Source organism: Hylobates moloch, unplaced genomic scaffold (genome assembly GCF_009828535.3).
Source record: "Hylobates moloch isolate HMO894 unplaced genomic scaffold, HMol_V3 SCAFFOLD_13, whole genome shotgun sequence".
Taxonomy (NCBI): Eukaryota; Metazoa; Chordata; class Mammalia; order Primates; family Hylobatidae; genus Hylobates; species Hylobates moloch.
The window spans coordinates 82,365,141-82,390,046 of NW_026652288.1; the positions used below are offsets into that span (position 1 = coordinate 82,365,141).

General features: G+C 35.2%; 1 protein-coding gene and 1 non-coding gene across 5 annotated transcripts in view; one reads left to right on the forward strand and one right to left on the reverse strand.

Annotated features, from left to right (window-relative positions):
- The window catches only part of ECT2 (epithelial cell transforming 2), a 69,193-nt gene that overhangs the window by 14,573 nt on the left and 29,714 nt on the right, over window positions 1–24,906 (forward strand). For all 4 annotated transcript variants that reach the window (XM_058426809.1, XM_058426810.1, XM_032174010.2 and 1 more), the window contains 6 exons: window positions 4,161–4,297; window positions 9,037–9,156; window positions 14,976–15,044; window positions 16,640–16,750; window positions 17,550–17,646; window positions 19,339–19,420. In XM_058426809.1, coding sequence (XP_058282792.1) covers window positions 4,161–4,297; window positions 9,037–9,156; window positions 14,976–15,044; window positions 16,640–16,750; window positions 17,550–17,646; window positions 19,339–19,420 — 616 coding nt within the window. The remainder of the gene's footprint in view (window positions 1–4,160; window positions 4,298–9,036; window positions 9,157–14,975; window positions 15,045–16,639; window positions 16,751–17,549; window positions 17,647–19,338; window positions 19,421–24,906) is intronic.
- Window positions 6,423–6,551, reverse strand: LOC116481326 (small nucleolar RNA SNORA72). The gene has a single exon (XR_004251493.1). It is a non-coding gene; the product is annotated as a small nucleolar RNA SNORA72 (small nucleolar RNA).

Genomic DNA, 24,906 nt, shown 5'->3' on the forward strand with positions numbered 1-24,906 from the left:
ATAGGTAGAATGAAGTCAGAGGAGGGTGAGTTCACTTTGTGCTGAACTGATACAGAAAGGCTCCTATAATTCTTCCTTGGTTATCAGTATTTTCCTCATTTTAATTTTTAGTCTGTAAACAAATGTGTTTTCTGGATTTAAGAAACAAAAAAAATCAAAATCTCCTCCGGACCTCATGACACTTTTCATTTATTGTCCCATTTTTCTGTTCGCTTTCACATCAGTATACTTAAAAGAATTACCTTGATCTGTTGTCTCATTTCCTTGATTCTCATTGTCCTTTCAACCCATTCCAACTGATCTGCAGTCCTTGTTGGGGAGACAGTTTTTATGCATTCAACACATGATAACTACTCCTTTATGGACACATTTTTTTTTCTTTGCTTCTGTGATATTACTTACTCATTTCTCATTCTCCTTGGCCTAACTTCTTTTTTTCAATTCTAAATGTTGTATGTTCCTCCTGAGTCATTGTTTCTTCTCTATTGTACTCTCCCTAACTTATCTTAGTAAATTCTATGGTTTTGAAAAACATTTGTATGCCAATGACTCCCAAATTTGTCCTCTTCCCTGTCAAGCTACATACTTTGTACTTCCTTGTCCATGTCTAATAGACATCTTAAACCTAAGATAACCAAATTAGAGCTTTGGATTCTGCCACTCTTAATTCCTCTGTTCCTTTGCTCTTCTTCATCAGTCTTTTCTGTAAAAAGGCTGTCTCTTAGATGATTGCAGTAGTCTCCTAAATAGTCTCTCTCTTTTAATTTGTGCTTTTCTATATGCAACACTTAGAAAAGTCTTTAAAAATATATAAATTAGATGATGCCACTCCTCTGCTTTAAAATCACTTAATGGCTTTCTATTACTGTAGCTTTTAAGTCCCTATGTAATCTTGCCCTCATCTGCCTAATCTCATGTGGTATTATGCTCTCTAATAATGCCTGTACTCTTTAAGCTTCAGTCATACCATCTTTGTTATTCTTCAAATATTTTTAGTACATCCATACCTCAGGACTTTGTTACTTACTCTCTCTGCCTCAAGGAAATCTGAGTGGATTGTCTGTAAAGTTAAATCCCTCCACTCCTTTCTGCCAATCCTGTGACCCGGTAGTTGTTTTTAGTAGTAGTTCTTAACGATAGAAATTATAGTACTTGTTTACTTCTTTATTATTTGATTTGCTTCAAATAAGTAATCTTTAAGAGAACATGAACCTTGTCTGTCTTCTGTGTTTATTCTGAGACCCTAGTATAAAGTGGATATTCACTAAATACTTAAGGAAAGAATTGAAAGTAAATTTAAGGTTGGCCCAGAAAATTGAAATGAATTTGAGAATATAAAGAGGAGCAAATATACAGATAATAGCATACAAATTGAGTTTTTAGGGAATAATGGATAGATCAGTTTGCTTGGAATGTGGAGGAGTAATAGTTAAATTAAAAATGTTAATTGAGGCCTAATATTAGGTCACTTTCAAATAAGACTGTAATATCTGAACTGTATATTGTCATCAACAAGGGATTTTAGAAACTCCTTGAGCAGCAGAGAAATTGATTGAATAGATAATTCATAGAGAGTTGTTCTGAAGAATGATTAGAAGGAAGGCAGTTTGGAGACAGTCAGACCATGATGTAATCTATTACGATCGCTTTGGCCATGAAATAATAAGGTGCTGAACCAGAGTATGTGGTGGTTGGAAAGAAAAGTAAGAAGCACTGGAGAAATATTGGTAGAATAAAGTAATAGGGAGGAAATAAAAAGAGATGAAGGCAAATTACTAATTTAAATGAAAGAAATGTTGCCTTGGCATAGATAGGAAGTTTATATTTTGGAGGGAGGTAGTGAAGTTTTAGAGAAATCCAAGTTACATTAAGGCAGAACTATCCAGTAAGCATTTGGAAAAGTTGAACCAGCTTGAGAGGGAGATCATGATTAGATCTGAGAATGTACTAGTTTTATAATCATAATGGACAATAGCATGGGATGGTAAGAGGAGAACATAAAGGACTGAAACTTGAATATGCATTTTAGGAGATGAGAAGAAAATGAACCACTGAGGTAAACAGATGTGACAACTATACTCATATATTAGGTGCTCTATAAAATAGATTCTCCAGTTTGTAGGTCATTGCCTAGACACAGAATAATTAAATTAGATCAGTGCATCTCAATTTTTTCCCGCTGAAGTATATTCTGTAATGGCAGAGGCTTCTGGGTCTGGTGAGTGTAGCCTAAAATAACGTTTGGCAAGTGGGAAATGTTTTTGAATTCTGTTTTCTTTAAAAAGCACTCGGGGGCTCGGTGTGGTGGCCCATGCCTGTAATCCCAGCACTTTGGGAGGTTGAGGAGGGCAGATCACGAGTTTAGGAGTTCGAGACCAGCCTGACCAACATGGTGAAACCCCATCTCTACTAAAAATACAAAAATCAGCAGGGTGTGGTGGTGTGCGCCTGTAATCCCAGCTACTCACGAGACTGAGGCAGGAGAATCACTTCAACCCGGGAAGTGGACGTTGCAGTGAGCTGAGATGGCACCACTGCACTCCAGCCTGGGGGACAGAGTGAGTCTCCATCTCCAAAAAAAAAAGCACTCAGAACTCCATAGTACATAATTGTTTTCATATAAAAGCATTTGAAATTGTTTATCATTGAGTAAAATTGATGTGCTGGAAATATATATTATGGTTCTTTGTCACCTATTTCTATTTTATGTCATACATTCCTTTTCCTATTGAAAAACTTGCTATTAGGTGCTTCTATATCTAATGTTAAAGTATTCTAACCATATTAACAGTAAGAAAACATTTTAAGCTTTTATACATTAAAAAGATATATATGTATATCTATATATCTATAGATATGTGTATAGATTTTTTTTTGTTTGTTTTTTGAGATGGAGTCTCGCTTGGTCGCCAGGCTGGAGTGCAGTGGCCTGGGAGTGTGGTGGTGGGATCTAGGCTCACTGCAACCTCCACCTCCTGGGTTCAAGCAATTCTCCTGCCTCAGCCTCCCGAGTAGCTGGGATTACAGGCATGTACCACCACGCCCACCTAATTTTTGTATTTTTAGTAGAGATGAGGTTTCACCATGTTGGCCAGGCTGGCCTCGAACTCCTGACCTCAAGTGATCTGTCCGCCTTGGCCTCCCAAAGTGTTGGGATTACAGGAGTGAGCCACTGTGCCCGGCTGCAAATTTTTTTCTTTCATAAAGTGTATATGAAATACACTGTTGCATCCTCCTTCCACTCTGTACTGGTTGTTTTATATTGCGTTAAGATAGTTTGAACTAACAAAGAATATTCAGTTAATATTGGGTTTTTTTGGGGGACTTCTTTTTGACATATGTATATGACAAGTTTTCATTATTGTAGTTGTGTAATCACAACAACCTTTTCCTCCTTTTTACATGTAAGTATTTTTACATCCCTCTTTCTATTTTATTATTTTAGCTGTACAAAGATTCCTATACCTTTTACCCAGATTTCCCAAAGGGACATATTCTGCCATGTTTGCTTTAGCATTCATTCAGTCAAAATCTCTCTTTTTCTAAACACAGATGTAATACACACGTGCACATGTATTTTTAATATCTATACTGTTTGAGAGTAAGCTGCAGACATGATGTGCCTTTAGCTCTAAGTACTTAAATGTCTATTTCCTATGATAGAGACACATTTCTTAAATAACTACATTACTTATTACAGTATTATAGTAAGGAAATTAACATTAATACTATGAACTATTTTGTAGACTTCAGATTTCATCAGTTATCCTAAAAAGTCTTAATGTTCTTTTTAGCAAAAGGAAAAAGTTTTTTTCTTTTTGATCTATGATCCAATCCAGGATACACATTTGTTAGGTTGTCTCTCTCTAGTCTTCTCTAACCTGGAACAGTTCCTTAGTCTTTCTTTGTTTTTAATAACCTTGACATTTTTTAAGAGTACAGGCTGTTTGGTGGAATGCCTACCAACTGGAGTCAGTGATATTTTTGACCGTTATTTTTTTCTGGCCTTAGCCTATGAGAAAAAAATTTTTTATTGGAAATCTGTATGGTGGTACATTTATAAGAGTAGGTTTTCTCTCCTTTTTATCTTGTTAAGTCTGCATAATGTTTGGTATTTATATTTGGCTTCCATTAAATCTTTCCACCTTTTAACGTTTCAGACACCCCAAAGTCTTGCACTAAGTCTTCTAAAAACTCCACTCCAGTTCCTTCAAAGCAGTCAGCAAGGTGGCAAGTTGCAAAAGAGCTTTATCAAACTGAAAGTAATTATGTTAATATATTGGCAACAATTATTCAGGTAAGTATGAGTTTGATTGGAAAATGGGTTCTGTTCCAGTGTTCCTAAGTAAAAAAATCTAGGTGATACTGTTTCTTACAAGAAAATTATATAAACATAGAATTTGAACATGGATGTTAAAAATGGAATTGTGTGACAAAAACTGCTGTTAGGGAAATGTCATAACTGTAGTATTACCTTTTATTTATCCAGAATAGCACCATTTTTAATAATTAAAGAGAACAGAACTCAGTAGATGATCTCAGTATCAAGTTTAATTCAGAATTTTGCAGGTTCCTTGTCAAGATACTGCATTTATATTTGGAAGTGATAGATAACTTTTTCTGAAAGTATGGGTTCTAAGAGTCATTGCTTTCTTTTTAGTACTGTATATATGTGAAAAACGCCTGTACAATAGCAATGAAGCATAACAGTGTTGATATAAGTAATTTTTTTCAGTAATCATTTCATGTGACTTATGAAATATGCAGTGGTTAGTCATAAATAGATGTTAACTCATTGCTTACCAATATTAAAATGTACTATAAAGTTATTTCTGAAGAAAACAGCTCTAATGAATCCTTGTAGGATGAGATTATAGAAGATATTAAGAAATAAACTGAAATTTAACATTCTGAAAGACAATAATAGGCCATTATGTTGGTATCTGTAGAAAGAAGGAAGAAATCTGTTTTAGGTAATGAAAGAGATAGGTTGACATACTGTTAAGAAAATGAAGTTGGTAACACCAAGCTTATCTTTCAATAGAAAACAATATGGAGTTTCTGATTTGGGTTTAGTTTTTAATTGACCTTTATTTGAATTCATAAAATAACTCATTAAGGTCCAGTTTAATAGCCTTTAAGTTGCTTGTACCATTGAAAAAATACATGGATAAGACATGGAAAGACTTCTTACTTGATGGTCATAGAGGTTATTTTTCACGGTTAATTATTTGTTTAGCAGCAGTCAAGGTTTTATGAGGTTCTTTGCTGTATTAGATTTATTTTAAGTCACCTTTGCTCTTCCTTCTCAAATGAAATCACTCTAGATAGATGAGTTTCTTGTTGAAGTTTTTATAATGATTCAAAATGTGGTTGAGTAGCAAAAAATCCCTTTGGCATATACTATTCGTGTACTTTAGTAGCATTTATTGCTTAGAAATGTAAATTCTTTCAAGCCGTGGTAAAATGCATTGAAGTTTCAGAATTCTAATTTGCATATCAATTAAATTCACTAAAACTCCTTTTAAAAAAGCTCATGAAAGTATTAGACTGGAGAAAGTTTCGTACCACTTTGCTTAGTATAAACTCATCAAAGGTTTGTTTAAAAGATTGTGGCCTAAATTCGTGATGGTATTCTCTCTTTAAAACCTTTTTTTTTTTTTTTTTTGTACAGACGGGGTCTTGCTATGTTGCCCAGGGTGGTCTCAAACTCCTGTGCTCAAGCAATCCTCCTGCCTCAGCCTCCCAAAGTGTTGTAATTACAGGCCTGAGCCACTGCACCCAGCCCATGATAATATTCTCATTAAAGAACTTTGTTTTAGGACTGATATTTTCCTTTTTGGGGGGATAGGATTTGGAATAACTTAATTATAACTTATCCTCAAAATTAAATGAATATCCAGAGACTTCTTTATTTATTCCACATACTACTTGGATGCCTAATTAATATAAAGTACTGTGCTAAGTGTTAAAGATTTTTTTTTTTAAAGAACTTTATACTAGAAGAGGAGATAAAACGTACACAATTATAATTACCAAATGGAAGGTATCAGCATAATAAAGGAGTTAAGGTATTAGATTTGTAAAGTGAGAGTTTTACTACTCGTTTAGGGAAGGTATTGGGCTGGAATTTTCTGTGTGTTGTGCATCAGAAAAAGCTTCATACAGAAGGTAATGATTGAAGTGAACTTTTTTTTCTAGAAAAATAAGTAATTTTACAGTTTATTTAATGGCAACTGATACAGATGAAATTTCCTCCCTTTGGTAATGCCTTTTTTTGACAGAAGTTTCCAAATTAGCACTGATTATTTGCAAAAGTTATTAGATTAGCTGTACTATCATTTTCCTTAAAGTTGACTAAAGGTAACCTAGAATCACAGCCCTTAGATGGTCATACAAAATGATCATATAAGTCAGAGCTGATTTATCACCAGCATTTATAAAAACAGACCTAGGGAAAGGTAGGTCCGAGACACATGCATGGTCTTCATATAGTCAATGTTTAGCTTGTTGTTACTATTATAAAATCAAAACAGTGAGAATATTCACAATGAAGTGAATTTTAAAATATGAATATGATTGGTACAAGTGGAGGATATAGATGAGAAGTCTCTTTGAGACTGAGTAAACAATACAAGTGATCATTCTGTATTATCAATAGCAAGGGTGTAGTAGGCATATAGATACAGTGAAAGTTGAGATGAGATGGCCTATACCAATCTAGAGAAGGCCTTTGAGTGGTGTGCTATGTTATCTAAGCTATAGAATACTTTTTTTATGAGACGAGAGATCAATAATATCTGACTTGCATTTCAGAAAGGTAACTTGGTTCACTTTGAAGGAGGAATTCAAGAGGGGAAATTGGGGAATCAGTGATAACAATTTGGAGGCTATTTCAGCAGTTGTGAGAGATTTTGAAGATCTGAACTTTTTAGGATAGTATCAGAGTTGATAAGAGGATAGATTTGAGAAATATTGGAAAAATAGAATCTTTCATTGTGGTTTCAGTTTTCATTTTCATACTGACTAATGATGTTGAACATATTGTCTTCATTTGACATCTGTATATCTTTTTTGTTGAAATAACTGTTCATATTTTTTACCCACTTTTAAATTGGGTTGTTTCCTTCTGAGTTTTGAGAATTCTTTCTTTAAAATTTTTGAGATAGGGTCTCACTCTGTTGCCCAGGCTGGAGTGCAGTGGTGCAATCTTGGTTTGGCTCACTGTAGCCTCCACCTTCTGGGTTCAAGTGATTCTCCCACCTCAGCCTCCCGAGCACTTGGGACTACAGGCATGTGCCACCACACCTGGCTCATTTTTGTATCTTTTGGTAGAGATGGGGTTTCACCATGTTGGCCAGGCTGGGAGAATTATTATTACTATTTTTTTTGAGACTGAGTCTTGCTCTGTCACCCAGGCTAGAGTGCAGAGTGCCTCCCAAGTTCACCCCATTCTCCTGCCTCAGCCTCCCGAGTAGCTGGGACTACAGGCACCTGCCACCACGCCTGGCTAATTTTGTTTTTGTATTTTTAGTAGAGATGGGGTTTCACCATCTTAGGCAGGATGATCTTGATCTCCCGACCTCGCGATCCGCCCACCTCGGCCTCTCAAAGTGCTGGGATTACATGCGTAACCACTGTGCCCAGCCGAGAATTCTTTATATATTGTGGATACTAGTCCTTTGTCAAACATGACTTGCAAATACTTTTTTGTCATTCATAGTGTATTTTTTTAATTCTCTCAAGTGTCTTTTGCTGAAGAAAAGTAAATTTTTATTCAAGTCTAATTTAACAGTTTTTTTCATTCATAGATTGTGATATCATATATGAGAACGCTTTACCTAAGTTTAAGTCATGAAGATTTTCTCTTCTGTTTTATAGTTTTAGGTTTTTTGTTTATGTCCGTGACCGGTTTTGAGTTAATTTTTGTATAAAGTGTTATATTTAGGCTGTGATTCATTTTTTGCTTATGGCAGATAGTATTGTAATACCATTTGTTGAAAGACTATCCTTCTGCATTGAATTGCTTTTGTACCTTTGCCTAAAATTACTTGGCCATATTTGCATGAGTTTGTTTCTGAATTATCTGTTTTATTGATCTATGTATGTTTCTCCCCTCACGAATACCATATAGTGTAGAACACTACAGCTTTGTAGTAAGAAGCTTCTTTGCCTTTCCATATAAATTTTTAGAATCAGGTTTTCTATATCTGCAAAAAGTCCTGGAACTTTGATTGGCGCTAAATTTATAAATCAATTTGAGGGCGAATTGACATTCTTACTGTGTTGATTCTTTCAATCCATGACCATCTGTCTACATTTATTTAGGTTGTCTTTGATTTCTTTCATCAGTATTTAGCATCATGAACATATTATATTTATACTTAAGTATTTTAATTTTTTATTGTGATACTATTTAAATTATATTTTCCATTTGTAAGTTACTGGTATATAGAAGTAAAATTGATTTGTGTCTGTGCATGCATATGCATGCACTGACCTTGTATCTTATGGCCTTGCCAAACTCATTTATTAGTTTTTTTCTTTTACTTTTTAGATTGATACGAGCAGCAACATATATACAAACAGATCTTCTAGCTTCAAATCCAGTCTTTCCCCCAAGCCAAGCTTCTACACTAACAATTTTAAAACATTTAGCACATATATTAAATATGTCTGGAGGCAACAGATTGCTTGTTGCTTTCATCTTTAGTAACTTGAATACAAAAGTAGAAATTACTCTTGTATCATACTAACAATTTTAATGATTGATTGCAGAACTGTGTGAACTTTTATTTGCTTCTAATGACACTTCATGACAAGAGCATATGTATATACATATACACAGGTATATAAATGGAGTACATAAATAGAATAAAATAGAATAGAAAATATGGGGAAAATGTCTCAAATTTAGGGAGAGTATTTTTTATTATTACTTCCTTCTCTATTAATATCTTGTGTCTCCTTTATCACTGTCTATATTTTAGCTCTTTTTCACGCAGTCTACTTAAACTAGTCTTTTTTCTCATGTAGTTATTTCAAATACCATTGGAAGAGGAAGGACAACGTGGTGGACCTATCCTTGCACCAGAGGAGATTAAGACTATTTTTGGTAGCATCCCAGATATCTTTGATGTACACACTAAGATCAAGGTAAATTTGTATATGTTAGATTGGTAGTAATGTTTTTCAGATTGTACATATTTATTATGATCTTTGAGGTACTTCTGGTCAGCTAAATAAGTTTTGTACGTAAAACTTCTTATTCCTTTATTAGTTCCTTTGAATCATTTGTCTCTTTGTTCCAGTGCCTCATAATGTTTGTTGTTTGCTTTTGAGACAGTCTCACTCTGTCACCCAGGTTTTAGTGCATTGACGTGATCTTGGCTCACAGTAACCTCTGCCACCTGGGCTCAAGCAATTCTCCCGCTGCCCAAAAGTCCTGAGTAGCTGGGACCACAGGCATGTGCCACCATCCCAGCTAATTTTTATATTTTTTTGTAGAGATGGGTTTTGTCATGCTACCCAGGCTGGTTTCGAACTCCTGACCTCAAGTGATCCACCTGCCTCGGCCTCCCAAAGTGTGGGGATCATAGGTGTGAGCCACTGTGCCCTGCCTTTTTTTTTTTTTTTTGAGATGGAGAATACTCTGTCACCCAGGCTAGTGTGCAGTGGCCTGATCATGACTTACTGCAACCTTGACCTCCTGGGCTCAAGTGATTCTCCCACCTCAGCCTCTCCCGAAGTAACTGGGATTACAGTTGCATGCAGCCATGCCAGGCTAATTTTTTTAAAAAAGTGTTTTGTAGAGACAGGGCAGGATCTTGCTGTGTTGCCCAGGCTGGTCTCAAACTCCTGGACTCAACTGATCTTCCTGCCTTAGCCTCTCAAAGTGCTAGGATTACAGCCATGAGCCATTGCACCTAACCTTTGTTTGCTGTTTTTTTATTTTCAGTTAATCCTACAAACAAGTAATTAAGGCTTTATGAAATCTATTCTGTAGAGACGTGACTCCCAGTACTATTTTTCTTATGTTCCTATTGTTTTTACTCTTAGGGTGTATATTTTTGTTTTGCTTTGGCTTGTTTTGAAAACTCTAAACCTCTAATGGACTTAGAGTTCATTTAAGTCCCTTCTCCATTTATAGGTAGGTAAATGCCAAAAGTATGTGAGACAATGCTGTCCTCTTTGGTGAAGGGCCTGTGATTTCCAGGTGTCAAACTCTTACACTAAAATAATTCCTGGACAGATTTAGCTGAACTCTTAAACTACTTTTTAAGTAAGTAGTTTAGTTTTATTTCCTCTTATTTTACCTATTTAGTACTTGAGCAAAGTTGATCAGTTTTCTTTTCAAAATAACTCACATTAATGTTTATGCCACATTCCAGTAAAAGAACCAATCTGAATTACCGGATGTTTTCAAATATATAAGATTGTTTTTTATTTTAGTATACATTATAAACAAAAAATAGCAGATCTATAAATTATTAAAAATGATATTTACCAATTGCTTGTATTTTGTGTTTTATCAGTATTGCTGATCATATTTCAGTTAATTTCTAGATCTAAAGAGAACTCTGAAGGAATCTTTGTTTAAAAAGCTTAGAAAGCTAGAGAGTTTCAGGCTAGTTAATCCTATTCCAATTAGGATTCTGAATTTTTGAAGAGGAAAGTACTTTTGGAATATTTTTTGTTTTGTAAGAATTACTGAGTGGCACAAAAGCAGAATGGAAGGTCAAGTAGGTTTTGTGGATTTTTTTTCTTTTTTTTTTTTTTTTGAGGTGGAGTCTCACGCTGTCACCCAGGCTGGAGTGCAGTGGTGCGATCTTGGCTAACTGCAACCTCTGCCTCCTGGGTTCAGGTGATTCTTCTGCCTCACCCTCCCGAGTAGCTGGGACTACAGGCATGCACCACCACACCTGAATAATTTTTGTATGTTTAGTGGATCTGGGATTCTGCCATGCTGACCAGGCTGGTCTTGAACTCCTGACCTCAAGTGATCTGCCCGCCTTGACCTCCCAAGGTGCTGGGATTGCAGGCGTAAGCCGCTGTGACTGGCCTGTCAAGTAGGTGTTTATCTTGGTGTTTTGCCGCTAACTTTGTGGATCAATTTGAATTTGTGTCAGTTATTTAGCTAGTCTGGACACCCTTCTATGACAAAATGTGTTATTTTATGTTTGCAGAGTCATAATCTTAATTTAGAAAATCATATTCTTTGATTCAGTGAAGCTTTGAAAATTTGTCACTCTTTAGTTTTCTCAAGTGTAACTTAATTCTTTAAGCTTCTTTTGTAAGATGGTACTCCAACTATTAGTTTTTCAGTTTTTTCTTTTTTTTTTTTTGTCATCTAGGCTGGAGTGCAGTGGCCTGATCTGAGCTCACTGCAACTATTTGTTTTTTTTTTAGCTGATTTCAGGTTTGTTAAATATTTAAAAATTTTAAAGCTTATGTTCCTTTCTACCGTGAAACCAGTACGTGCCGTGAAACATTTGTAAAACTCAAGAGAAAAGGAAAAAGAGAAATACCCATAATTCCATTATCCAAATATGTCTAAAATTTGGGGTTTTTTTCTTTATCCTTGTAACACATAGCAGTTTTTTTTCCTGTTTAAAATGAAGCCAACCGTCTATTGAGCATTACCACATCTGTTGAGCAAGAAGTTGGTATTATTGTACACATTTTAGAAATGTGAAACCGGTACACACAGAGAATAACTTTACAGAGGCAGTCATCTAATAAACCTTCTACAGAGCAGACTATATTTCAGAGTGCCTAAAGATGATTTTGCTTTCTTAGAGCAATGTTCTTATGTAAGTATTTATTTTACAGGTTTATGAATTAATACTTGTAAAGCATTTAGAGGAATCCCTAACAGATAGTTATGCTCATAAAATCCTCAATGATGTAGGAATAATTACTTTCCTTATTTTTCAGAATAGGAAATTGAGGAACATAGCTTAAATAACTTGTCCAAGGGCACAGAAGTAACAAGCCCAAGAGCCAGTATTTAAACCTCAGTAGTCAGTGCCAGAATTCACTGCATTATATTGCCCCAAGATTAGACTTATTTATAATATTTTTCTTTCTTTTTTTTTCTTTCAAGTGCAATTCTGAACAGTTCAATCTTCCCAGTTCTTGATGTGTGTGGGCTGTTAAAATATTCTTGCTTTGAGTTTACTTTTATGCTATTGAAAGTGGTTTTTCTCCCTTTTGAACTTTACTGTGATTCTTAAATTATTTGTCTTTAGGATCCCTTTTCATTCTTAAAGATTGAAGAAGTTTTACTTATGTGGATTTTATATATTGGTATTTGCTGTATTCAAAAATTTAAAATATTATTTAACATGCATTATTTTTTAACAGCTTTATTGAGGTACATCTTACATGTTTTTAAATTCACCTATTTAAAATACACAATTCAGGCTGGGCCTGGTGGCTCCTGCCTGTAATCCCAGCACTTTGGAAGGCGGAGGCAGGAATATCACTTGAATCTAGGAGTTTGAGACCAGCCTGGTCAACATAGTGAGAACCCATTTTTGCAAAAAAATAAAACAGTTAGCTGACTGTGGTGGCACATGCCAATAGTCCCAGCTACTTGGGAAGCTTAGGTGGGAGGATTGCTTGAGCTTGGGTGGTTGAGGCTACAGTGAGTTGTGCCACTGCACTCCAGCCTGAGCAAAAGAGTGAGACCCTGTCTCAAAAAAAAAAAAAAAAAAAAAAAAAGAAACTATGATACAATTCAGTATTTTAATAACTTAACCAAGTGGTACAACCATCACTATACATCCACTCTAGGACATTTTCACTACCCACCCTAAATAAGATGTCTACTTAAAATTAACCTTTATTTCTACACCCAGCCATAGGCAACCACTAATGTACTTTCTGTATCTATGATTTTGCCTTTTCTGGACATTTTATATATTTAATATGTTATACATTGATACTATGTATATATACATAGCATATAGATATACTATTTGATACACTATATAGTATTGTAAATATGTTTATATAGTATGTGGTCTTTTAGATATGGTTTCCTCTTAGCATGTTTTTTTTAGTTCATCTAAATGTAGCATGTTAAAAGTTCTTTTTTTCTGGTCAAATAATATTCCATTATATGACTGTACTAACTTTTAAAAGTCTGTTCACCAGTTGATAGACATTTAGATTGTTTCCATTTTTGGCTGTTATGAATAATGCTGCTGTGAGAGTGTGGTGTGCAGATCTGTGTGGACATGTTTTCATTTCTCTTGAGTAGGTACCTAGGAGTAGGATTGATGAGCTGTATGGTAGTTTTGTATTTAAAAATTTTGAGAAAATGCCAGAGTTTTCCCATTATTTTGAAGGTAATTAGTTAATTTATTTAGAGATGTGGTCCTGCCAGATTGCCCAGGCCAGCCTCAAACTCTGGTCTCAAGTGATCCTCCCACGTCAGCCTCCTGAGAAGCTCAGACCCATCAGTTGTTATTTTCACCAGTAATGAATGAGAGTTCCAATTTCTCCACATTCTTGAAAAACACTTACCTTTTTTTTTCTTAAATTATAACCATCCTAGTGGGTGAGGAGACATCTCTTGTGGCTTTAATTGTATTTCCCTAATGATTAATGGTAAGTGTCTTTTCACATGGTTATTGGCCATTTGTGTATTATTTTTGGTGAAATGGCTACTTTCTGTTGCCTGTTTTTTGATTGGATTGTCTTCTTGAGTTGTAAGGGTTCTCTGTAAATTCTAGATACAAGTTTTCTTGAAATACAAAAGTTTTAAATTTTGATGAAGTTCAATGTATTCATTTTTTCTGTGATTTCAGTGTCATATCTAAAAAATTTTTTTCTAACTCAAGATTTTGAAGATTGTTTTCTATGTTTTCTTCAAAAATTGTTTTGCTTGAGGTGAGGGTGTAAGTTCATCTTTTTGCATGTGGGATATCTAATTTTATATTAATTCACTTAAAATAATAGCTCATTACATGGTAACACAAGTACCATTATTTAAGAAAAATAATTTCCCAAACAAAAATAATTCGTAAGGGGAGTGGTAGTATTGTAGCTTTTTTACTGTCTGGCTTAACAGAAGACTGATTCTCATATCTGCTTCTGCATTCAGTCTGTTGCAATATCACATATCATGTAGCTTCTAGAAAACAACTGTATACTTATGAGAGAATGAGTGAAAAAGGCAAATAATGCTTTAGCAGTATTACAAAAATAATTTTAATCTCAGGGATCCCACTGAAAGGGTGTCCCAGGAGTCTTTGTTGAAACTTTAGAGAGTCGTTAGTATAAGAGCTTGTTGATGGATGTCTACTTTAAAGTCACTTAGAATTTCAATTAGGGCCTGTCATTTCTTGGTATCTCATTTTATCATCTGATTTGTTTGTGTATTATAAAGCTTTTAAATGTTCTTCTAAGTTTTTACAAAGAAGTAATATTTTAGAATGACCATGAAGAATTAACAAACTATGGTTCATGGGCCAAATCCAGCCCATTGCATGTTTTGGTTAAAAGAAGTTTTATTGGAACACAGCCACACTCATTTATTCACACTTTTAAATTTACTGACCCCCTGTTAGAGATTATAGTTTTTAATGACTGATGTTACATAATTTAAAAAAACCTCATTTTTAGAGTTTCTTAGATTTAGCAGCAGGATTGAAAGTAGTTTTCTATAATTAATAACACCAATCAGCTTTATAGTTAATAAAAAATATTGAGTTATCACATCATATTGGAGAGTTAGGCTTATTGACTTTACATTTTATATTTAAAAAATGTTTTTCAAAGGATGTTTTCTTTGTAGTAAAAGTTAATTCCTTGTTGAAGAGAAAGAATGGGATGTTCATTATTTTACACATCAAATTAAGACACTTTGTAAAGTGCTTCTTTCCAATGAGTACCTCTGAAATATTAAAAGTTGTATAAGGAGCTGTCAGGTTTAATTTTAAATATTTCAATTTGTGCTATTTCAGGATGATCTTGAAGACCTTATAGTTAATTGGGATGAGAGCAAAAGCATTGGTGACATTTTTCTGAAATATGTAAGTATTGTATTTCTTTTTTAAGTTTCCAGATTAAAATATGATCTCATCAAGGACTGGGAAGGAATGTAATTTACCTATCTAAATGTGAGAGGTTTTAAAACTTTGACATGATTGTGTTTATAAAATATATTGGAAATGTTCTTTGTCTTCTGAAACATGCCTTCTATATGCAATTTAACACCTTAATAGCCCAAGATTATTAGAAGAATGCCAATTATCATGCTGTGGTATAATTGTTTTAGTATGTATCAAGTTATTTGCCCTTCATAAATGGCCACAGATTGTATTTTTATTTTATATATTATTTAATTTTCATTTTAAGTTCAGGAGTACATGTACAGGTTTATTATATAGGTAAAATTGTGTCATGGGGGTTAATTGTACAGATTGTTTCGTCACCCAGGCGTTAAGCCTGGTACCTATTAGTTATTTTCCCTGTTCGTCTCCTTTCTCCTACCCTCCACCTTCCAATAGGCCCCAGGTATGTGTTGTTCCCCTCTTACGTGTCTATGTCTTCTTATCATTTAGCTCCCACTTACAAGTGAGAACATGTAGTGTTTGGTTTTCTGTTGCTGTATTAGTTTGCTAAGGATGATGCCCTCCAGCTCCATCTATGTTCCTGCAAAGGGCATGATCTCGCTTTTTTTTTTTAATGGCTGCATAACATTCCATAGTGTATATGTACCACATTTTCTTTATCAAGTCTATTGTTGATGGGCGTTTAGGTTGACTCCATGTCTTGCTATTGTGAATATTGCTGAATTCTACCAGATGTACAAAGAAGTTTTTATTTTTCTCCCTTCTTAGTTGATAACACTTTTTGCTGTCATGTCTGTTTCTATTTAAAGGCTTCTAATGAACTGCCTCTTACTAGGATAAGAACCACATAATGAACTGCTTCTTACTAGGATAAGAACCACGCAACTTAAGTTTTATAAATTCATTTTGGCAAGGTTCTGTGAATAGAATTTAGAAGTTTCTTTGAATCTCTTTAAATAGGATTTGTAAGTTTCAGTGCCTTGAGTACTGGTATTTATACTTTTATTTTTTGAGGCCTCTAACTTCTTTCCTTACAAAATAATCTCTTAGGTGTTTTTTCAGTTTGGTTGAGAATTAAAAATTTACAAATTATTTTCTGATTTTTTTTGATGACCTTTTAATTTTCTCAATCAGCCAACATTGTTTTCCTTTTCTTGCTTGCATTTTTGGGTAATATAACTGATCTTTTAATGGTGGTTTGGATTTTTGAATAAATACCATGCTTTTGGAATCTACATAGATCAGCTGTAATTTAATTGATATTTTTTAAACTCATAGACATGTTTGTATCAGTACAATAGGCTTTAACGTATCTTTTGTTTTTTTTTCTGAGTCTTCATGTTTTAGACTATGTATACCAGTTGATGTATTTTGTTTAGCAATTAATTCTTTACTGAGAAATTTATAAATTTCTATATTTGAGAACAAACTTACTTTAAACTTTTGCATCCAATATGTCAGACTGTGACTATTAATTATTTGACTTTAAGTTACATTGTCTCTAAGGGTGACAAATGCATAACAAATAATGTTTTTTTCCCTTTTCTTCCTAGTCAAAAGATTTGGTAAAAACCTACCCTCCCTTTGTAAACTTCTTTGAAATGAGCAAGGAAACAATTATTAAATGTGAAAAACAGAAACCAAGATTTCATGCTTTTCTCAAGGTAATGTGTATTTCTTTCAAATAAAAATTTGAGAATTATTTCTGAAGTAATTCACCACAATTATGAAAAAATGAAGTAAATTTTAACTTTAGTAAAATGTATCCATTAATATCTGTTAATTTTAATTATACTTATGGGTGACCATGATATTTAGCTTTGGAAGGTTTAATATATTCAGTATTAGGTGCCAGGAGGCAGCTGAGTGAATAAGAATGTTATATGTGGTCTTTTTTTTTTTTTTTAAATTGTGGCCGGGTGCACTGGCCAATGTCAGCCTGTAATCTTAGCACTTCGAGAGACTGATGAGGGAGGATTGCTTGAAGCTAGGAGTTTGAGACCATCCTGAGCAACATAATGAGACTCCCATCTCAACAAAAAGTTTTTCTCAAAGTTTTATGTATTTTAGTTCTCAAAACACCTAGTGATTTTCCAGTGAGATTTGTTTTGCTTTTAATGATTTTTTTTCTTACCAGTTCCTTTCTATGGTATTAGCATAGTTAATATTATTAAATGTGCTTTTTCTTGTGAATGATGTAGACTTAAGAAAAATTTAAGGTGGGATATATAGGACTGTGTAGAGGAACTCACTTTTTATGTAAGATGTTAACCACTGGCTGGCCAAGAGGACATTTCAGGCCCTGAAAAATTATTCAGCCAAGTAATCTGCCATGGAGAAATTCCACTTCTTCTGTATTAGTTTGTATTACAGACACTAATGATAAGGTGTAATCCAGTAAAAGTAGGGCATGTAATCTTTGCAGAAAACCTTTTTTGAAATTGTTGAATAAATTTTTTTCAGATAAACCAAGCAAAACCAGAATGTGGACGGCAGAGCCTTGTTGAACTTCTTATCCGACCAGTACAGAGGTTACCCAGTGTTGCATTACTTTTAAATGGTACTTGTCTGATCTGTTTCAAACTATGTCAGATATTTTAATGGAATTGTTTTTTCCAAAAAAGATTAATTTCTTCTCATTTTTAGAGTTTCTTAGATTTCAGCATTAAAGTTTATATATGTTTTGCTTTATGGATTATCTTAAAAAATAGTTTACTGGTGCTACTAAAATTCAGCCTGGCCTGAAATATTTTGTTGATTAGTAGTATATATTTTGTCTTTTGATTTAAAAGTTTTCTTAATATTTCATGGTGTGTCACTAATTCAAAATCATTTTACATCCAAGTACATATAAAATTTGCCCACAGAATCACAAGGAGAAGATAATTTGTATGTCCTGACTTTTTTGTAGCCCTTTTTTTAATTTTAGTAAAGTTCTATATACTTGGCTTTGTGCTTACCTTTTTTGACCTTAGATTGTTCAGAATACTCTTGAAACATATCTATTTATTCTAGAACTGAACTATAGGTATCCATAGAAGAGAGTTTTACAGCAGATAATTTTTATGAATAAATTTTGCCTGTGGTAAAAAATGTGTATGTATATTTTGTTACATTTAGCTGGCTAAGGACAGTATCAGTTTTTATTTTATTCTTAATTAAGTATGAAAACAAGATTATAGCCTGTAATCCCAGCACTTTGGAAGACCGAGGGTAAGCCCAGGAGTTGGAGACCAGTCTGGGCAACATTCAGGGACCCTGTCTCTAAAAATAATTAAAAAAGAAAAAGGATAACTAAATTATAAGCAGGAAAAAGTCTATAATAAAAGATTTAATTCCTAAGCTAAATCTACACTAATAATGTACAGCAGACAAGGAGGCAAATTTTGTGACTGTTTAATCTGTTATTTTCTGTAAAAATCTTGGTTAGTATATGAATTATAGTACTAACTAAAAATTTGACAATTTTTTTGTTTTTTAGAATTATCTAATATAGTTGAGAATTACTGGCTTATAAAATGATTTGTCCACTATTTAAAACTGTTCTGTTTTGCAAATTGTAAGGAGAATATATGAACAAACTTCAGGTTTCCAAAACATTGTGGTTTTCTTCTAATTTGCATACCTTCATTATTGTTTAAGTACTTGTAGAAATTCGTAAATGTTACAAATACAATGATTTCTAGGCTTTATTACTATTATTCCACATGACAGATTAGGTGGACAGTGGTACTAGATTAAACCTAGATTTGATAAGAATATGCCAAGGATGGCATAGGGAATACAAATAAACAACCTGGATTAGAAGAGTCAACGTGTTAAGTATAAATCTCTAAGGTAACAAAATCTGTGCTTAAAGATACCAGATGCTCTCTGTGACGTAACCATGGGCCCCAGTATGACATACAAAATACATTATGATTTCTGAGCTTATTGAGGATCATGTGTTTTCATTTAGCACCATGGAGAGAGTTTGAGGAATTTGGGAGTCCCCAAGCATTACTTGAAGGGATTGGAATAGCAGTGTAAGAAAATCAGGATTACATATTCTGAAAATTTAGTCAGTAAAAATGGAAACCTTAACAGATGTGTAATCAGAGAGCTTTTTAGGGAACAGTGCTTAAAACTTTTTAAAAAATAAGGATTGAATATTATCTTTAAAAATTAGCTGTATCAAGATGGACAGCATTTTAGTCTTAGATGAGAAATCACTGAATTTTTTATGCATGGAAAAAACATTGTATTATTACAGATCTTAAGAAGCATACAGCTGATGAAAATCCAGACAAAAGCACTTTAGAAAAAGCTATTGGATCACTAAAGGAAGTAATGACGTAAGTGCATTATTTTCAATTTTTGATCGTGCCTTAGATTTTGAACGGAATTGATAGAAAACTAGAATCATAAATAGGAAAATATCAATAGCAAATTTTTGTAAAATGTCTAAATTATTTTTCTAATAGTGTAGTTACACATTAAAATGAAGTATTGTAAGAATACATTCATTAATCAAAACATTTATTTCTGAAGCTATTAAACTATTGTGCACAGAGAATAATAGTTTAGAAACTTGAAAATGTTACAAATTCCCTAATAGGCATTTTCTTCATATAACTCTAGTCATAGCTTGTTTCTGTCTTCATATTAATGTGGATTGCCCAAATGTAACTTGAGAATGTGACCACAGTGAAACAAAAAGGTTTATAATACTTTTTCACTTTAATTTTTAAACTTTTTGTTTTCTACCTAGAGTTCTGTGGAATTAAATTGGCAGGATTGGTTGGAAATGTATTAAAAGTATAAATTTAATGAAATTGATCTGGGGAATTTGGTCATAAACTTAGGCTGCTTACTATAGGTCTAACTTGGAAACAGGACTGACCAGAAATGATCTTCTGACTGTTAGGAGCAGAGTGGAAAACTCTCTTACCATTAACTGTTTCTGTTTTGCCTCAGAGAAGGCACTTTTAGTGGACTGTATGTATCAGTATATTTAATAGATTTAATTGATTTCTGAGATGCCAGGGTGCTTCTGTATGAGAGTTTCTTGAAAGACTTCCAGAAGGTCTCTTAAGGAGAAACTTTACTAGCTCTAGAGAGGGGATTCAGCGGAGACCTCTCTCATTCTCTTATTTGAGACAATAATGCTCAAATTAGTTATTACCAGCTTTTGTTGCTGCTGAAAGGGTTATGTAAATGTGTCCCAAGACTCCTTCAGATACCAAAATCTGTAGGTGCTCAAGTCCCCTACCGTCAGCATCTGCATATATGGAGGGCCAAGTGTATATACTTTTTTGTTTTGTTTTCTTTTTTGCTTATGTATTTTGTATATTCACCAACCAGCCATCATGCTTTTGATTACTTTCCCCTAGAACCAGGATAACGGTATTGAGACTATTATGATGATAATTCTCTGTAATTTTTCAACACTTTATGGTTTAAAATACTCTGACACACATTATTTACCTTGATCTTTTCAACAAACTTTATGAAGTAGGCAGTCATTGTTTTCATATTTTTATAAAAGAAACTGAGAGGTTGTTACCTGCTCAATTTATCTGTTTAGAGTGTAGAATACTCTACAAGTGGCTTATGCTATTTGTTATTTATGTACAATATATTTTGGTAAGCAAAGATTATAAAGTAAGTAAGGAAAAGTAGCAAATAGATTAGTCATTTGACCTGTTGCCTTCTTTAGAATAGTGTCAAGCTGGCTGCTGTAGGGATAATGAGCTGAATCAGTAAGACATTATTTAAGTTTCTTGAGAACTTCTATTTTTAGTATATCCCTACCCTAAGTGCCTTTCTCATAGATTTTCAATAAATGTTAGATTATAGGACCTGATATTTTAATGTCGAATTGTGATGCTGATTAATAAGCCTTATAGAATTTTACCAGATCTAAATTCTCGAGATTCTTGAACATTTAGCCTAGAGATTTAATGCTTATTATGGTTGATTAAAACCACTGTAACCTATCAGATATAGGAAATAATGACACAGCACCAATTCACTAGTCCTTGCCATTTAAGCAAACTAAAAAAGCCTCCTAAAATTGAATTCTAACAACATCAGTTATACATGCTTAGATTTTCAATATTAACTTATTATAGATATGTTTTTAGTTCAAATATGGCTTTTTTTCCTTAAACTGCACATATTTAAAATATAGTTTGATTAATTTCAGCACACATATGCTCCCATGAAACCATCACCACAATCAAGATGCAGAACATTTCTGTCACCCCCAAAATTTACTCATGCCCCTTGGTAATCTCTTTTTCTGGCCCATCCTATTTTATCCTTCCCAAGGCAACCGTCCATCACTGTAATTTAGGAATGCCCCAGATACTGTGGGTTAGGTTGCAGACCATGACAGTAAAGGAAATATCCCAGTAAAGCAAGTCATGTAAATTTTTTCATTTCTCAGGGCATATAAAAGTTACGTTTACACTATACTGTAGCCTGCGAATTGTGCAGTAGCATTATGTTTAAAAATTAATATACATATCTTAATGAAAAATTATTGTTAAGAAATGCTAACAGGCAGAGCGTGGTGGCTCACGCCTGTAATCCCAACACTTTGGGAGGCTGAGGCGGGTGGATCACGAGGTCAGGAGTTCGAGACCAGCCTGGCCAAGATGGCGAAACCTCGTCTCTACTGAAAATACAAAAATTAGCTGGGCATGGTGGTGGGTGCCTGTAATCCCAGCTACTCGGGAGGCTGAGGCATGAGAATCGCTGGAACCCGGAGGTGGAGGTTGCAGTGAGCTGAGATTGCGCCGTTGCAGTCTAGCCTGGACGACAGAGCAAGACTCTGTCTCAAAAAAAAAAAAATTGTCTGAGCCTTCAGTAAGTTACAGTCTTTTTGCTAGTGGGGGATCTTGCCTTGATGTTGATGGCTGTTTACCAGGGTCGTGGTTGCTGAAGGCTAGGATGGCTGTGGTAATTGCTTCTCTCTCTCTCTTTTTTTGTTTTTATTTTTGAGACAGGATCTCACTCTGGTCGCCCAGGCCGGAGTGCAGTGGCACAGTCTCAACTCACTGCAGCCTCCACCTCCTCCCACCTCATCCTCTTGAGTAGCCGGGATTACAGGTGTGTACCACCACACCCGGCTAACTTTTATATTTTTTGTAGAGATGGGGTTTTGCCATGTAGCTCAGGCTGGTCAAAAACTCCTGAACTCAAGCGATTGCTCACCTCGGCCACCCAAAGTATTGGGATTACAGGCATGAGCCACCACAGCCGGCCGACACTTTGTTAAAATAAGACAGCAATGAAGTTGGCCATATCAGTTGACTTTTTCTTTCATGAACGATTTCTGTGTAGCATGCAATGCTGTTGGATAGAATTTAACCCATAATAAACTGCAAAGTTGGGGTCACTTCTCTTAGATTTTGACACCACGTTATCAACTAAGTGTCTGTAGTATTATTCTAAATCCTTTCTTGTCATTTCAACAATGTTCACAGGATCTTCACCAGGAGTAGAGTCCATCTCAAGAAACCACTTTCTTTGCTTATATGTAAGAAGCAGCTCTTTTATCTGTTCGGGTTTGTTCATGAGATTGCAGCAATTCAGTCCCATCTTTAGTCTCCACTTAAAATTGTAGTCCACTTGCTATTTCTGCCACATCTGCAATTCCTTCTGCAACTGAAATCTTGAACCCCTCAAAGTCATCCATAAGGATTGGAATCAACTTCTTCCAAACTATTAATGTCGATATTTTGACCTCCCACGATTCACAAATGTTCTTTTTTTTTTTTTTTCATTTTTATTTGTGCCTTCTTCTTGGCCTGAGCTCTGGCTTTTGGTTTTTTCTCCCTCACCTCTCTGCTGCTGACCACTGCAGGCTCTCTGAACCTTGAGAGTTACCTCCCCTGAGGTCTCCGCCTATGCCTCCAACCTCTCACGCTCAGCTTCACCTGCCCGACATATGGTCTTAAATGGCAACCCAGATGGTGAATCCTTTCCAGTAGGTTTTCTTTTTCTTTCTTTTTTTGTCAGTTCAAGTTTAATAGAAACTGCAAAAGATAATTGGCTGATGCCGTCTAATGATACAGCATACAAATCAGTGGCCTGCCCCACAACACAGCTCAGGCCATTCCTACCAAGGGAAGAAAGGCTAGCCTCTGTAACCCCTGTAGGAAAGGCCTGCTTTGTAACACACCACATCTCAGCTGAATCTAAAGTCTAGTGTTTTACTTATGAAAAGAAAATAAAAGAGAGGTTTTGTTATGGCTGTCCACTGCAGCCTGGCACTAAAATGTCCCATTGCTCACTTCTACTTGGAAAAATATTCTTTGCTCTTTTGGACATCATCCAGTAGATTTTCTTTTTTTTTTTTTGAGACGGAGTCTTGCTCTGTCGCCCAGGCTGGAGTGCAGTGGCGCAATCTCTGCTCACTGCAAGCTCCGCCTCCCGGGTTCATGCCATTCTCCTGCCTCAGCCTCTCTGAGTAGCTGGGACTACAGGCACCCGCCACCACACCTGACTAATTTTTTGTATTTTTAGTAGAGATGGGGTTTCACCGTGTTAGCCAGGATGGTCTCGATCTCCTGACCTCGTGATCCGCCCACCTCGGCCTCCCAAAGTGCTGGGATTACAAGCGTGAGCCACCGCTCCCGGCTGTAGGTTTTCAATTGACTTAGTGATTCTTGTGATTCTTCTGATGGATCTGTTCTATCTGTGGCAGCTATAGCCTTATGAAATGTGTTTCTTAGATAATAAGACTTGAAAATTGAAATTACTCCTTGATTCATGGGCTGCAGAATTGGATGTTGAGCTAGCAGGCATGAAAACAAAATTAGTCTTCTTGTACATCTCCATCAGAGCTCTTGGATGACCAGGTATATTGTCAATAAGCAGTAACATTTTGAAAGGAACATTTTTCTGAGCAGTAGGTCTCAAGAGTGGGCTTAAAAGATTTAGTAGGGCCAGGTGTGGTGGCTCATGCCAGTAATCTCAGCACTTTGGGAGGCCAAGGTGGGCAGATCACTTGAGGCCAGGAGTTTTAGACCAGCCTGACCAACATGGCAAAACCCCATCTGTACTAAAAGTACAAAAATTAGCTGGGTGTGATGATGCACACCTGTAATCCCAGCTACTTAGTGGCTGACGTATGAGAGTTGCTTGAATCCAGTAGCTGGATGTTGCAGTGAACCAAAATTGCGCCACTGCACTCCAGCCTGGATGACAGAACAAGACTCTTGTCTCAAGAAAAAAATTAGTAAACCATGGTGATGTGCTGTCATCCATGCTTTGTTGTTTCATTTATAGAGCACGGGCAGAGTCGATTTAGCATAATTTGTAAGGGCCCTAGGATTTTCAGAATGGTCAGTGATCATTGGCTTCAACATAGTCAGTCACCAGCTGCATTAGCCCCTAATGAAAGAGTCAGCCTGTCCTTTGAAGCTCTGAAACCAGGCATTGACTTCTCTCTAGCTGTGAAAGTCCTAGAAAGCACCTTCTACTGGAAGGCTGTTTTGTCTACACTGAAAATCTGTTGTTTAGTATAGCCACCTTTTTCAATTATCTTATTTAGATTTTCTGGATAACTTGCTGTAGCTTCTCCATTAGCACTTGCTGCTTCACCTTGTACTTTTATGTTACAGAAATGGCTTCTTAAACTTCCACGAACCAACTGTGCTAACTTCAAACTTTTCTTCTGCAGCTTTCTTACCTCTCTCAGCTTTTGCAGAATTGAAGAGAGTTAAGAACTTGGTCTGAATTAGATAGGGGCTTGTTCTGGATTGCTAAGGCTGGGCTGATTTTCTGTCTGGACCACTCAGACATTCTCCGTATCAGTATTAAGGTTGTC